This window comes from Cyprinodon variegatus, unplaced genomic scaffold (assembly GCF_000732505.1).
Source record: "Cyprinodon variegatus isolate N-32 unplaced genomic scaffold, C_variegatus-1.0 Scaffold60, whole genome shotgun sequence".
NCBI classification, from domain to species: domain Eukaryota; kingdom Metazoa; phylum Chordata; class Actinopteri; order Cyprinodontiformes; family Cyprinodontidae; genus Cyprinodon; species Cyprinodon variegatus.
Genome location: NW_015150513.1, coordinates 1,266,323 through 1,283,337, shown reverse-complemented (window position 1 = coordinate 1,283,337; position 17,015 = coordinate 1,266,323). Strand labels below are relative to the sequence as shown.

At 37.5% G+C, this 17,015-nt stretch overlaps 1 protein-coding gene across 17 annotated transcripts in view; it reads left to right on the top strand.

Annotated features, from left to right (window-relative positions):
• LOC107082735 (adhesion G protein-coupled receptor B2-like) overlaps window positions 1-17,015 on the top strand; it is a 341,510-nt gene that overhangs the window by 308,785 nt on the left and 15,710 nt on the right. For 12 of the 17 annotated variants that reach the window (XM_015371552.1, XM_015371567.1, XM_015371564.1 and 9 more), the window contains 2 exons: window positions 42-77; window positions 3,134-3,247. The exons of 2 other annotated variants lie outside the window; for them this stretch is intronic. In XM_015371552.1, coding sequence (XP_015227038.1) covers window positions 42-77; window positions 3,134-3,247 — 150 coding nt within the window. Of the gene's footprint in view, window positions 1-41; window positions 78-3,133; window positions 3,248-7,749; window positions 7,832-17,015 lie in introns of all 17 variants that reach the window. 3 more of the 17 variants (XM_015371559.1, XM_015371562.1, XM_015371553.1) reach the window with 3 other exon arrangements.

The window sequence follows — 17,015 nt, the reverse complement described above, 5'->3', positions numbered from 1 at the left end:
ATTGATGCTGTCTTCTCTCCCCCTGCCCCCTCCTCTTCCAGAGGAAAAGAGTACGGTACTCTGAGCTGGACTTTGAGGTAAGATCTCAAACCTCATCCACTACCATATGCCTGTCTCTGCTTTCTTGTGCTTTTGCCAGGACCTAATTAACACATAGAGGAGCAAAAAGCATTGCTTAACCCCCAACCTTCCCACCCTCGTCTCCCCCTGCACTTAAATAAAATTGTTCTTTAGAGCTACCGTACCCAGTATGCTGTTTCTGCAACAAAGGCCCTAAACTGTTGTTCATGTTGAATGACATTGTTTGTGTAAGAAAGAAGAGATCATCGAGGTGTACATCTATTTGTACCTCATGACTTTGTGGGATCCTGGTTGAAGAAACAGTTGACTTGACTGCTTTTTTTGTCTGGATTACTTGACTCTTGAGCCGCAGAAGTTTGTGACTAAAGCTGATGTCTCTGGTTATATGTGTTGGTAAATGATGGTTTTGTATTGTTTTCTTGAATGTTTTTTTTCTGAATTAACCCCTTGTCCTCTAAGATTCTAGTCGCTAAAAAACTTCCGTTGTACATACGACTGTTGTTGTCTCTTTTGTATGTAAGGCACTCTCACTGTTGGTAAGACCAGACATTCACCTGCATCCTCAGAAATATATTTACTGCACCCTTCATCATTATTGGCACTTCTAGTTTAAAAATCAAGCTATCTTTATTTTTCGTTCCAGTGGTATACTTTCACTGAAATTAAAGAAAATATTTTTGTACTTAAAGGCACACTGTGTAATTTTTGGCCACTAGTGGCAGCAGACCTGTAACTTTTACAATAGTTGGCATAAAAAATAACAAAGATATATGACTATACTAGAAGCAAAGTGTTAACCTACCAGTCTAATAATAGAGTTTAGAAAAGAGAATTAATTTTACATCAGGCTTCTTCTTTCAGCCTGCGCCACAAACACACTCCTTTCCAAGAACGACTCTTGTTTTTACTTGCACACAATCCCTTTTTCTCTTTTAAGTCGAGAAGGTTTAAACTTTTTCCTTGCCTTAGCCATGACCAGTAGTCAAGCAGGTGGAAAAATAATAGAGCAAAAGGAATAATTCAAAATAACCCATACATGTCAAATAATTAGGTGGTCTGTGGTTTGCCTTTAAGTCAAAGGAAAAATAGTTGCATATTCTTTCTGGTTAAAAGTCGATTTTGTCTTGGGAGCCTTTCTGAGCGGACTGTTATATTGTATCATTTTTGTTTGAGGCAGTTCATGACACACTCTAACAAGGTCCAACCACCCTTCAGAACAGAAGTAGGCACACAGCATCATACTGTAGATCTTCAACCATAGCTAAAAACAGGCATCAGAGGCTTTTCCACATATTTTGGCCTTTATTTCACCCCACCCACTTGAACTGATTGTTGCTGAAAAGGTCAATCTTAGACTCATATCACCAGATCGCTGTGTTCTAGTGAAAGCACAGGTTGTGTTTTCTAAACTCCACTTGTTCGTGTTTGTGGCAGTTGAACATAGTGGGTTTATTCTCTACATGCCCACCCACCTAAGAAACAAAACAAACAATAAAAAAACAATTCCCATTCAGGCCAAATGGTTGTCATAGAGATTGAATGATTCTTTGAAGCAGTGCTTTAACAATGAGCTTTGGGCCTTGCTTTGTTTCAGTCATCATTCACCATAATGTGTCTGATTTTAAGAAAAGTTGGAACCTCGTCTAGACAAATTGGCATCTAGAACAGTTTATTGCTTCTTGTCTGTCTTACCTGTTTTAAAGAGTGTCTGCAATTATCAGCTCTCTTCATACCAGTGGAAATGCAAAGAGGAGGTTTTGGGGTTTTAAAATGTGTACTTTGATCAACAAATATTATAGTTGTTGTTTTTTTCAGAATAATTTTAATGACTGCTATTAAATGTGGTAGCAGTGATTTTATTAAAAATATTTACTTGATGACAAGATTTCAAACATTCAAAAATGACTTGTATCAAGATGGATTTCTTTTTTTAAAATGTGTTAATCTTAGATTATTTCATTCCAATTAGCATTTTACTTAAGCTTCAAAGGAGTGCCAGTAAGTAAGCATTATATACTATATATCCATGATAAATGAAAGGAAAATAATTTTTAGTTTTGATTAACTGGCACATTCTGAGAGGAATTTGAGGGGGAAAAAAGAATATTCTATTTGTTTATTCTTTGAGCGGACGTGTGATGAAATCTTTTACCTAAACTCTTTGTTTTTTGTGTGTTTCTTTTGTCATTTTGCTGATTGTATTGTATTCAGCAGGGGTTAAATTTTATTACACAGAATATTTTTTAAAAAAGAACATAAAAGGAAAGTAGAGGCAAGTTCCTTAATAGGAAGAGGTATGGGTCTGATATGAGTTATTGTACAATGTTTGAAGTTATAGCTATATGTATAATTGGTCAGTTGGTTGGAGGAGTGGGGCTAGAATTTGCCTGTTTCACTTTCAAACTCAGAAAAGTGCTTTAATAATTAGCTTCTGCTTAACCAATCCAGGATTGCCTTTAAACAGACACGTTACTGTCAGGCAAATAGAGTTCTGAATATTTCTTATATATATATATATATATATATATATATATATATATATATATCTTTGACATAAATTTATTCGAAAGATTTTTTTTTGTTGTTATACGATCATGATTTGAATTGTCTCTGAAAAGGATCTAACTAATCCTTAAAGCAAATATCCTTTATTTCATAGACAATTAGTTACCGGTACTAGCAAAATCTGGAATTGGCAATTCTCCTTTTTAGCTTGGAACAGTCTGTACTAATGGCATTTTTGTCAGTCACTGTAACACGATTTTGAACGTAAAGGACTTGTCTGCAACAATCCTAAACAATAAAAGACTGTTGAAGTGGAAGACGGATGAGCATGAGTCAGCAATCGATCGATCTGTAGATGTCCTTTTCTAACCCCCCTTTTCATGGCTGGCATTGCTGCAGTCCCACTGCCTTTATTTTTCTTTTTACACATTTCCATGCCTGTTCCCACATTAACCCCATCATGCAATATCCATTCTTTTTTCTTTTTCATCTTTTATTTGTTCCTATTTGCTTCATTTTTGCTGTTCCTTCCTTTCTTCCCTTCCAGAAAGTGATGCACACTCGCAAAAGACATTCTGAGCTGTACCATGAGCTCAACCACTCGTCCAAGTTCCACACCATAGACAGGTATAACAGGGACCCAGCCATGTCCACATTCAAGGTAAGAGCATCGTTTAGAAGCCAGATGGGAACTTAAATGCACCCTCACTGCCAGTAACACTTAAACTCTACTTGGCATGGGTGGCATGAGATTCTCCTCACATCATCACGAGTAGAAATACCACATATTCATTGTATTTAGATAAAAAATATATAATTAGCTAATATCAGCAGGTTTAATGGGCAGTTTCCTTTTTCCCACAAAATGTTTCTGTTCACAATGAATTGTACTATAGCATAAACATGATCTGAGTAACATCAGAATTTTTTTTTTGCAAATCATGAAATGACACAATGTGAAAATAAATACGGTATTTGCCAAAATTCTATTCCTTTCTTAAACTCAATTTATAGTGATTAATTGCATCTTTTTTTAAAGGAGTTCAATATAATTCACAGAACCACATCCAGGGTCACCGTATATACTGCTCAACTTTTAGAATCAAGACAGTACTTACCTAGTTTTTTTTTTTATTGTTTTTTTTAAGACGTGTATCTGTCAGCATAAGGCGCTTACTAAAACCAAATTTATACAAGAACCTCAGATTAACAGCTGAAGATGGAAATGATAATGTAGCTGTCTGGAGTAGTTTGGCTGCTTCAGAAGGTGAAAAAGTTGCCATAATTGATTAATACATGAACAAAGCTGTTAACCGGAAAATTCTTAAGGAGCTTGTGGTATAAACCTTAAATAGGCGGAGATTGTATAGGTAAAAACATGACACAAATTTAAATGCTCAAAAAGTAGGTTTTGGGCTGACCTAGTCAAACTTCAAACTCAGTTTCAACTGAAATGCTGTTCTTAGAAATGTTGTTCACACATGAACAGTCTCCCAAGTAGCCAATTCAAGACTATTCTACCAAGTATCCACAGCTATTTTAAAGACTAAAATAATGATGGTTGATGCTTCCAGGGGTGGTCCAATTAGTTTTAGTTATTGGGAACAAGTACTTTTTTCACATACGGCCTGGATTTAGGAAATGGAACCATCATCTGAAAACACAATTAAAATTTTACCTGATTGTCTTTGGCTGATTAGACATGCTTAAATTTAAGAATATTAAAAGAAAAGGAAACTGTGCGAGGGTCATAATTTTTCACAATACTGTATTGCTTGGGTTAAAAAGTCTCAGTCTGTATACCAATAAGAAATGCTACCCATTCTGTATAATTTTTTTTTTTTTAAGTTGCGTAAACTTGAGTGATCAGTTGCACCCCTTAACTTTCCAGACATTGTCTTTTTTGTGTTTAATAATAATAGTAATAATAATAATAATAATAGTAATCCCCCCCCCAAAAAACGTTTTTTCTCTTGAGTATAGTAAAGTGCAGCAGTCCTTTTCCAGCCTGCTGACCAGCAGCGCTAATTGGAATAGTATGATTTTGAACTTTAATCCTTAAAATCTTGATATATGCTTCTACCTGTCCCTAACCCATGTCTGATCAAAATACACCAATCCAACCTCTTTCACAGATAGATAAAATATATAAAATATGTGGCCATGTCTGAGTGAACACAGTTTATTGCATATTGGCATTGTGATACTACAGCTCCCAGCTAATTGTATTCAGGAATATTTTTGACCTGACCTTTTTTCCATTCACAGACATTAGGCACTAGAAATAAATAAGATCAGTTTTCACCATAGCATTTTAAAAGGTGTTTTATACATATAGTTAATTATCTTTTATTTCATAAATTATTTATTCTGGAAAGCTAAACAATAAACACTTCATTGGAGAAACATTTTGCTCCATACTGTACATAATATTTATACCTGATATGATTGGCTTATGATAGTTGCCTTATAAAAAATGTGTAAATGGTTGATCAGAAGAGCTGTTATCAGTAGATTAACAGATATTTGGTTAATAATATCTAAATTCTGGCAAATCAAAAGTTACAGTTTTTCACTCTTACAAAACCACCTCACTGTAAAAAATTGCAAAGGGACACATCCGCCATTAACCGTAAGTGCTTTCTGTCTTTATTTGTTAAATATTTTTTTTGTGTGTGTGTCTGTCTCCTTCTTTGTTCTGTAATTTGCTATCCATTTAAGCGTCTCCACTTTTCTGGTTTTGTAAGTTCAACTCGGTGCATGAGATGCAGGAGCATTTCGAATCATTAATATACCATTAGTAGTAGACGGAACAGCCCCTCTTTGCTCCACACTGACCTTCAAAGGGCCACTTGCATTAAGTTTTAAACACACACTCCTATTCAACTCATCTGCTGAGCTTTAGTACAGCAGAGCTGCAATGAGTCAGTCAGCCCTGCTTGTGGGATAGCTTCTTCCTGCCATTGGCGGCCTGCTGGTTCACATCTAATTTACACCAGCAGGAAAGGAGAAGAGGCTGCTCTGACATTTCTCATATTTCTCATGTAATGTCACAACACAGAAATGCTCTGCCAACAAAACGAGCACTTGCATGCAAACATGAGTTCTCTTTCTGATCCCCGAGTCCTGCTTTTTTACGCTCCTTTTTCTCAGTGTCTGGAAATCAACCTCCATAAGATTAATCTGCCTTACAATTTATTCATTCTGAGCAAATAACACTTAATTGAAAAAGAGCAAAAACAGCTCAAAAAAATGATTCATTCGCTTGAGAATTCTTTACATTTGATAAACTACACCTTCAAATTTCAGTGTATTTTTTTGGGGTCTCATGAAAAGATCAACTTCTTAGAAATATATAGTGAGGCTGACCTACCTGTAGCATTCCAAACCAGTTATTTCTGTTTCTATCTTGTCACTTCTACTCTGTGTTTGCAAAGGTAGTTATATATTATCACAAAGAGTATGCACAGCAGCTACTGATGAATTATATCTGTGTTAACTTGTCACCTTTTTTACAATATTTATGTCAACCCTAAAACCTTCATTCACATGGCAAGGTATACAGTAGAATTCATCTATGCAACAATACAATAGGATCATATCAGACTGGATTTCCGCACATCCTCCAGAGGTACCATTGGCCTTTTGTCGGCTTATCTGATTAACCATCTCCTTCTCTGGTTGCCCATTTGATGATGAATGTTTCCCTGGGAGTTGTGTAAAGTTTGGGGTATTATTTTCTAATCCAAGCTGGATTCAATCTTCTTCCAAACTTTATACCTGGGGTATCCGCTTTTTTCTGGAGTCTTTATTGTTCAGTAATGTTATCAAAACAAGACATAGAATAAACACCTGAAGCTTTCACAGAACAGCTGGAGTTACTCTGAGATTAAATCTCACAGATGGCTTCTGAAGACAGTTTGTTGCATTTGATTGTTTTTTTATTTTCTTTTTATTGTGGGCAGAGTGAAGGGATAGCTAACAGCTGTCAGATTCTCACAACAGAATTTTTCTTTCACCAATAAGCTTTAAGGTTATGATAGAATAGCCCCAAAATACGCTGAAGTTTGACCCCAAAAAAAATAAAAAATGTTTTACTTTTTTGCAAGACACTCTACTGTATATTCAAAAATTTTGGTTCTCACTACCTGACTTACAGCCTTCTAAAAACCTGAAAGTGCAGTAAGCTGTGTTCTTATATAATGCACGGATTAAAAGAAATCAGTCCAAATGCAAAATAACCGCATTTAAACTAATTGTAAGAAACTGGAGAGCATATTTTCTTTTGATAATTGACGCAAGAAGGTCTGAAGTTGTGAAATAAGGGGGCAGCATGGATCTGGCCTTTGCTTTCAAACCCATTATATTGAAATAAGTAGGTAGTCCACTTAAGTGTTAATAATTACATGGATAATGATATCAGTGTCGGGCCTTTGACAGGTCCCAGCTTGAGCTCAGCTCTGCTGCTGTCAACATTTCACTTTAAGAGTCACCCCCAAACACTGGCATGCTGACTATACAGTAATTATGAAGATAGGAGGGTGCGTGTGTGTGTATCTGGAAACCCTCACTTAGAAGAGCTCCTATGTATGTGGCCAGCTGTCATTTTTTTATGGTTGGGGGTATAAATGTGTTCTTATCCACTTGTATTCTTTTTGTATATTTGTGTTTTGTTTGAAATCTGTGTGAAGCAGAACCACTTATGGATCAACCTTCCTTAAACATTGATTATGACACAAGACACAAAAAAATCCCTTCTGTTATAATGTTTAATTTTGTCTGTGATATTTTTTTTAACCAACACAAAGTAAACATTTTAAAAGTGATGGATTTTTTTTTGCCATTTTGTCATGTTGAGAGCCTGAAAACTGTCAAAGTTGAAACTTACTATTAGCTTCTTATGGCTAATTGATTGTTTTTCATGAGAGCAAGCTCTACTGCATGTAATACTTGGCAGACACAGACCTAACTACTAAAGGAAAACACTTGGTTCTTTTAATCCTATTTAATGTTGAGTCATTCTCTTCAACCGGTTGAGTTCAAGTTCAAACATACTCCTGAAAAACATTAACCTTTTTGACTTTTGCAGGTATCTCTAGCTCTCTCTCTTATTAAAAGTGACTAAAATGTTAACTTCTAGTACAACTTTAACCACCTCAACAGGTGCCCCCTCCCCCACCACCGAGGCACAACACAGAGCCATCGCTAGCACGCAGACCATCTCTTGTTTACAAAGAAAGTCAACGTAAGGCAAAGTAAACCATTATATATTCACCAAATAGAGCTCCACTAACTCAAACTAGAGAACAGTCTTGAAAGTGTTTCGCTACTTGCCGCCATTTACATCTCATAGTTTGCCAGTGTTTTAATGTACTCATGCATTTTCCCCACCTATAAGCTTTAGGTTTGGAACTTTTTGTTTTGTTTTATTTATTTATTTATTTATTTATTTATTTTTGTTATGGCTTAGCCATGACTTGGCCTGTCATGCTTTTGATAATTTTCACCCATAAGATGTGAGCGATTTGAACTGTATTCTGTGTTGGATTGGTGTTTTCCTTTAGGATAAAAAAAAAATAAAAAATGAACCCCAGAAAACTCACTAACTAAAATAACTTTTTTGTAACGAATTAAACGATGCTAAGTAAAAAACACTTATTTTATTTTTTTATACAAAGTATCAAATAACATCAAACGTTAAAGTATAGCAATACATCCCTGCCTTTGATCTGGAAAAAGTTTAAGCTAAACTGTGAAATAAGATGCTGGGAGGACTTTCAAGATAAATAAAGAAGGCATACAAAGCTGATGGTAGTGATTTTCCCAGAATGGCTCCATGCAAGAAAGAGACAATATTGAGTACCAGGACTGCAGCCTAACTAATGAGTTCACCAGCATTGTTTTTTAAAATTTAAATTACCGGTAAGATACAGAAAGCTGTTTTAATATTTGCAAAAGACATATTACAGTATGTGTGAACAAAAAGAGAGTAGATTCCAACCAAACAAAGGCGCTTGCAACCCCAATCATTGCGAAGCACTTCCCAACTATTAGGGATTTTAAATAAATACTTGTCTTTTAATAGCAGCGAATACTAAACTTTAATAGTTGTTTAATAGTTGTTTACGTAGAATTAGAATACTGTTACATTTGATGTGATAGCTTTAACAAGAATATTATAATTGTAATTGTAATTGTTGAACATCAAAATGTTAGATTTACATAAAAGGTGCAAAGAATACTTTATTTTGTTAAAATATTTATAATCTATTGATTTAAGTTTCATCATCTTTTCAGCCTGTTTGAGATTGTTTTCTTTTTTCTTTTTCTTTTTTACAAAAGCTTACCACCAAATAATAACCAAACATCAGTGAATACTTTTTTGCTCAGACACTTACAGTTGACCCTGTTTCCTTGATGCAACCAAATTAGTACTGAAAAAATGTTTGGCATCTATTTACTTACCGGTAACTGAAAGAGGGAAGGGAAATCAAATTCTGCTTTAAGCTCTATGCAATGCACCATTAATATGGTCATACATAAAACATTATTTGTTTACAGTCAAAGTGTGCATTGGAAAGCTTGACAGGTTCCACTTTAGTGTCTATATTAAGTAGGACAACATATTAACTGTATAACTGAGAGAACTTCCAGTCCCAGACTTGAACATAACACGAAACAGTGGCAAACTATCAGTCTATTTCATTTAGCCTCTCATCTGCCCTACCTGTTAGTGTTGCCTCATTGTGAAGTGTTTGTATTAGCTGTAATATTTTTAGGTGTGCATAGTGGTGTGGTGGTCTTCCAACACAGTGCATCATTACCAAAACCTCACATATTCATGCTTTCAAATTCATAATAATTCCACAATCTGCAGCCAAAGCTTCAAAAAATAGGAATCTTGTAGTCATCTGACTCAACACCAGAGCTGTCTTCAATGATGAAATATTTATTTTGTTGGTTTTGTTCTCCATGGTTTGTGCTTGCACGTCTTGTTTGTTTCTGTCAATTTCTATGCATAAGACAAAGTTGAATATCCAAATACCCTAAAAAGATAATAATTCTGTTCTAAAAGAGAAAGAAGTTAAAAAAATACCTGATAGTAGATCACAGAACTGCTGAAACAGAATGCAGATGAGGTAAGATCTGTTTCAGTTGGATTAAAGAGTTGAGTGGATGTCAGAAATATAAGCAAATTATTGTTCTTTTTTTGCACCTTGTCCACTTTTTGTATTGTACTGCATAATTTTCATTGGGTCTAAATAGTTCTATACTCTATTTGTGCCAATAAATTTAGAATCCATAAAATAGTTTCTAAATTTCCTTTTGATTGTTTCATACCTCCATTTTCATCTTTTAATTCCAGTCCCCGATATTTCCTGTGAATTTGGTGTCACAGGATGACCGGTCCTGCCTCTGGCTGCTGTAGAGACTTTCAAAGGAAGTGATAAAATATTGCAAAATGATGGGAAAAAAGGCTGTAACAAGGGGTTAATCATACAATAAGGAGGAAATTAATCATTTAAAGACTTAGCACTTATTTGTTATTATTCTTTTTAATTTTTTTTTTTTCACTATTGGTGAATTAGCCCAACCTACACCTGTAACTGATTGCATTTATCCATCTATACATAGCCATCTATTCATCTATACTTGTTTTGGTTTATATTGAACATAAAAAAAAAGCATTTGGTATGCTTTGAAAGTTGCATAATTTTTTTATGCAGAGAGAGTATATTTTTCCTTAGCCTGTTTGTAAGAAAAAATTTTTAAAGTACGCATTTTCTTTGCGAAATATGGCTGATTATTTTGAAGCCTTTTTCCAGTCTCTGTTGGAATGTAGGAAGTTGAAGCAGGGGTGATAACCCTAAACCCTCTCTACTCTAGACAATGATAAACATGTCCTTACTGAGTTTAAGGTTCTTACATCCTTTTTCTGGCGTGAACAGAAAACAGTTGTCTGAAATGTTTATCTGTTTTGGTATAAATGTATGTGCTTAAGATGGTTAAGTCAGAGCTTTTATATACTCTCTGTCTCATCTGAGGACGTTAAATAAAATTGAATATTGTCTTGCAAGATAATGCTTGCAAGACAATAAGGCTCAGTTTTCTAACTTCACAAACCTTAAAGACGTGTCTGGATAAGAAGCTAAGAACAACATATTGAGACTACATTCAAAATTCAGATGTCAGGAACAGAAGTCTCTGAACTTACAAAGAAAACATGGATCAGTCCTGTCATACACTGGCATTTACAGCTGTTTGTGCTGTAGTGATGTTGGGGATATTGTCGTTGCACACTTTGGGTCCCTTAATACCAAATAAGCACTGTCCAAACTCCACACACTGCCTAAGTATTGTGGCAAACAATATTTAAGGGGTATATAATGTAAAGTACTTAACAACCACAAGGTACCCATCCTGATAAATTAACATCAAATTGATTTCTTAAAGATGACCTTAGGTTCACTGTTTTCAAATCACCTCCTCAATCACCAGATCCAAAACCAAAGCCCACAAGGGCAGACTTGGGACATATGCAACATAAAAAATTATATTACAACTGTTACAAAATCTTTTTTTTCATTTCCATTTGAGGCAGAAAACTAAGGTAAAGCCTACTCTTTCTCAGCAGCACTGTGCAACAGTAATCCATGCCTTTGTAACCACTCAGCTGGATTACTGTAATGCACTCTATAAAGGAGTCAGTGACTTGTGTGTCTCTCAGCTTCAGAGGTGCAGATCTTTTAACAAGCACAAAAAGGGCCATATTTCTTCTGTTTTAACCTTTCAGCCCTGACTGCCTGTACATTTTACTATTCATTTTAAGATTCTATTATTTGCCTTTCAGGATCTGTTCACTCAGGTCAGCTGCTTTGTGAGTGTGCCAAAGATGAAGCACAAGCTTAGAGGAGACCAGGGTTTTGCTGTAGGAGCTTTTAAGTTGTGGAATGACTTTTACTTGGTGATCAGATAGGCCTCTTCAGTTCCTTAAATCTATTTATAAAAACAATCTCTTCTCATTGGCCTAGGACACCAACTGAGATATTGACATTTCATTTTGTTTAATCTGTTTTAAACAATATTTGGTTGTTCTGTTCAGTCAGTATAGGGTTGGTTTATTTATTTATAGTACATTTTTTATGTTGGGTAAAGCACTTTGATCTTGTGCATGTTTAAATAGCTCTATAAATAAACAGTATGGTATATGGTAACCTTGTACTGCAAGCTGGAATGTCCCAAGATTTTAATTTTCAATCTCACAACAAATCCATCTTGAAAGAGTCCCGCTAATACGTCCATCTCGTAACAACCACCAAGTCGGATCGATGGCCTGAAATCAGTGTTTTTTAGGGCGGGACATGTAGGAATGACAACAATCAGAAGGGCCTTGCTGGGGCATTACAAACATGGCTACACAGGGGGACTCACTTGTTGATGCTGCAATTGACCCTATTTTAGCTAATATATCTACAATTTCTGGTTTTAAAAAGGAGAAACGCTTTGTGTGTTTGTAGATTTGCTGCTACGATTGGCTCCAAGCGTATTATGGAAGGCGGGTACTAGCTGGCACGTCACCCAATCAGTTCAAAGTGTTGTACTAAACGTCCTGCCTTCCACAGACAGACTGATTGATAACGTAGAACTTAACTCAGTCCTACACATATCAATCTGGCTACTGCCAGGTTAATGGTATGGTATGGTATGGTATGGTATGGTATGGTATGGTATGGTATGGTATGGTATGGTATGGTATGTGGTATGGTATGGTATGGTATGGTATGGTATGGTATGGTATGGTATGGTATGGTATGGTATGGTATGGTATGGTATGGTATGGTATGGGAGGGTAGGGTAGGGTAGGCAAAGGTAGGGTAAAGTAAGGTAGAGTATGGTATGATAAGGTAGGGTCTTGGGAATTTGCATCATGGATGGACAGCCAACAAATTTGCAACTTTTAGACAAGGACAGGAAAGTTTATGTATATAGCACATTTCAGTAGCTAGGCAAATCAAACTGCTGTACATAATACTATAAGTACAGTACATTGCTAGCCAATATTAAAGAAAAGGGTAATGATAAAATAAGGTTTTAAAACACATATGTTTTTAATTAGTGATTAAAGCAACCTATATTTCCAACACTTTTACAGGCTTTTTGGGAGTTTGTTCCACATTAGAAGACATTCAACACTTTGGCAATCTACTGTAGTAAAATAGACCAACTTTTATGTTGTACTTCACCAACCCCAAAAGAACAGCAGCTGCTAACCTGGGATCAAGTGTTTCTATAATGCATACAGTATAGTCTTTTGCAATTTAAGAATCGTCTCTGCACTGAAAACACTTTTAAAACTCTCAGCTGAAGTGGACACTGAGTGGGGATTCACCTTAATACTAATGGTACAAACAAATTCAAATCATACTCTGCTTTTGAAATTGAATGTGCTTTTGAAGGATGCTATAAAACCAGCATATAGAGCTAGTCCTTTTTTTTTTTTTTTTACAAATTGTGTATTTTATAATAGAGACAAGATGCAAATGCCGTTTTAAGTGTAGGCGAAAGAAGGCGTAAATTCAATGTGTACCTAACACAGTATTACATTAGTTTCTCTGCTTCTGTTAAAATTTAAAGCAATATCTTGGCCTCTATCACTGTGGAATTACCCTGCTGTTTTCCAGCCTTTCACCGAGTTCAAGAGGTCAATGCACAAATTTGCATGTGGAGTCCGAGGATGCAGTATTTTTTGCTGTGTGTGGGATGGAGGGGTGGGTGTGTGTGAGTGTGTGAGGGAAAGCTCCATTGCATAATGGCTTGGCTGATGTAGTTTTTAGCTTTCTGAAGGTATGCTGTCATGTGCTGGGTGCCTGAGTAAATGAAAAAACAATATTGTTTTCTTCTGCAGGTAATGGGGGAAAATAGGGTTTAAGTAGAAGATAGTTGGAAGAAGATAGAAGCAAAGACTTACATTGTGTTTAGGTTGTCATTTATTAGAAGTAGAACAGAGCATGCACACTAGCCAATCAAGCTAAAAGGAGAGATAGTAGTGGTTTAACAGTTACTCCCAGCCTGACTAGACAGACTGACTTGCACAGTGCTTAAATCAGTCTGGTGAGGTGCAGACTCGTATGTCTAAAACAGACTGGACCAATCACAGCACAGGTGGCATTAGTTACTACTTGCACCTATAATACATACATAAAACAGTGCCTTTCTGTAAGTCAAATTTAGAGCTCCAACAGAGATGTTTTCATGATGCATTTTATTATTTCCCAAATGATCTTAATGGTGGAGGATTTTCGCAAATTTTTGGTACAGTAAGACCCGCCCTCTCCACGTTTAAAAAAAAGCTGCGCATGCACAATCCCTCAGTCCCTTAAATCCCTCAATCACTATATAGAACGGGGACTGTAAAGTGAACATAATGGTAACCTTAGCTTAACTAAGCATAACTTTTTACTCCCTGTTGGTCACCTAGGTCCTCCTTCACTGCGCAGTCCCTGTGCCATTTTTGTTATTAGTCGCTGCTGTCAGGTAGCGACAGCCTATGGTGAAAGCGCGCCACTGTGACACATGCAAATACCATATGCATTCTGGGATATATCTGCCTCTTCTTGTGCCTTTTACTTCTGAAACACTTCGTAGACACACATATGACGGCCTAACGCAAACATGTCACCAGAATGATTGACAAATAGGAGGACCATTTATTTAGATGATCCATCCGGAAATAAAAGACCGTCCTCTATACCTTTGATAGAACATTAACATTCTAACAACTGGCTTGCATTACATCCATAGTTATTGATTGGTTGTAAGCTGTCTCTGCTGACTCTGTTAGTCCCACCCTGGAACCGCCTTTGAAATTGGGCCCTAAATGCTCCTTTATATACTGATACATAGTGTATATGGCATGAGTCAGTTCGGCCTAATCTGAAATTCATAGTTTCCTGCTAAGAACACAAAAGCCCCACAAATAATGACAATTAATACAAACTCCTTTGTTACCACTTTTACCAATTTTCAACTGCATAGACCTTTACTTAGTGGGTTCCCAACCTGTTGGGCTGGTTGCAATATCTGAAGTGAGCTAGTGATTGCTTGGCATGGTGGGGTATTTTGGGGTTGGCTCCCCCTATTTCATTTTTGGCACTCTGGTTGGTGTGGGTCATGGTTGGGAGGAGTTGCTGCAAATTGTTACCGAGTTCAGCCTGTGCAGGCAGTAGTGGTATTGTGGTTGGGTTCGGGGGGTCCTGTGCCCTTGTCTCACCTTGTGCCTTTTATATCTTGGGGTCACCAAAAAATGCACTGCTGGCATATTGCACTTTTTTTCACAATTTTGGCACAATGACTGACATGGTTGTTTCTAATAATCACATCTGTTGCAGAATCACATTGATGTATTCTATCAAACAAATTAACTTAAGGTAGCATAGTTGCTTTCCTGATCTTTTTATGTAACAATAGTATACGTGAATGTTCCTTCACCTCATAGTACGGTGCAACTTATTAGCCTGGGTGCCATTCCGAACTTAGTCCCGCCCACAAAGTTTGAGGTCGGGAAGTTCGGTCTGGCTCTGCTCCATAGTAGCGTGAGTATTATCGCCCACTGTCAGGCGATCCAATCAAATTGTCAGGGCGGGCTTTATACGATGATGGACAGATGACCAACAGTAACGTAATCAACCACGTGACCAATGCGCGCTTGGGTGACAATAATAATGGCTGCCGCTGGAGAGTTTAGGTGAGTAGATTCTGCTATTAGGTCTGTTCTAGAAGATATCGACAGCAAATTAATTTTAAAAGAGGAACAGAGAAACGCGATCAAGTCTCATCTTCTTATTATAGGCGTGCAACTGCACGCTTTGATTTTTGTGGACAACAACTATGCCTCGCTTAACATACGTCACGCACTCCGTTGCTCTTATTGGTTGTAGGTCTATCCAATTGAGTGCAGAGGCATTTTTTTTCCTGGTTCGTTCGAAACACGCCCCATAATCACAGTTCTATGGAGCAGTATCAGACTCATATTCTGACTAGAATTGAGTCGGACTACGTCAGGCTAGCAACTTATCTAGGGTATATTTATATGGATAAAGTGATATATTGGCTGGCGTGACTTATACTGCGGTGTCACTTAAAGTCTGGAGTACACTGTGGTGTGACTACTTTAATGTTGGACTAAATGTGAAAAAGATTTTCAAACACCTAGACGGTGCAGCTTCAACTAATCTTCAGTGAAAGTTACAGGATCATAGGGTGTTTCAGGTTTTTGATCTTCACACACCTTCACATGGGCAACCCAACCAGGGTTGATCAGGCCTCAGTTTGTGTTTAAGCAGCGCACTACTTCATGCCTCTCCCTTCTTGATCCACAGCCACCTTGAGGCTTTTTGAGTGGCATCATTGATGTTGTCTTAGCACAGGAAAGAAGGAACCACTATTCAAGGAGAGACAGACAGTGGGATAACCCAAAGTGTTAAGTAAAATAAAGAAAAGGCTGTGGAGCCGTGGTATCAGCAACTAGGGCGGGCCACAGCCCATCACTGGAAACTTTGTTTGGACAAAAACACAGATTAATGAGCACGATAATCTGACGAAGGATGATTATCCATATGAGTCACTAACCTGGTTTAACCGTTCAGTCCATCTCCATAGAACGAGGTGGGATCCAGCCTGTGGGCTGCAAAGGAGATGCGGCGGGCACCGCCCAAAGTGTCCCTGCCTTGACACACTTTGCTTTTATCAAAGTGCTGCAGCCCTGGAGAACAAGCAGTAGTCAGTGACAGATCAGAACAGGAAGGCTCAGAGGTGATGGAGTCCAGAGTCCAGTAAGGGGTAACAATGAGAACAGGAACAAGCTGGTTCCAGGAATCCACAGATAGTTCAGGCAGAATGTTCAGACAGGAGCAGATAGGCTCAGTGGTTGAGAGGTAGAAGAGGTTAGGATATCAGGAACACCATGGACACCATAAAAATACTGTCTCCACTGCCCCCCGAGAATAAACATGAACTAGAGCAATAATCAGCCATGATGGCTGGGACTAAGCCGTATAGATAGAAGCACCAGCAGGTGGATTAGATGAGGAGTAATGAACAACGGGGCAGAGTAAGACAGGTGAATGGAGTGAGCAATTAGGCCAGCCATCAGGGCCAAGATCATGAGAGATGGTTCTGGTGGCTCTTCTCTCTGGCAACCCTCTGATGCCAAGGAGCCTGAATGCCTGGTACACCGTTTGACTTAGGAAGCCCCTGCAGCCCACTTCTATGGGCTCCCAGCAGGCCCTCCATCCACAATAACGGGCCATGGCTAGCAGTCCAGTTGTGGCCTTACCTTCTCCCCGAGCTTTCTCTTCTGCCCTAACAGATATTGTTCCTCAATGGAGACTGATGCTTTGACTGCTGGATTCCAGTGCAGATGGTGTTTG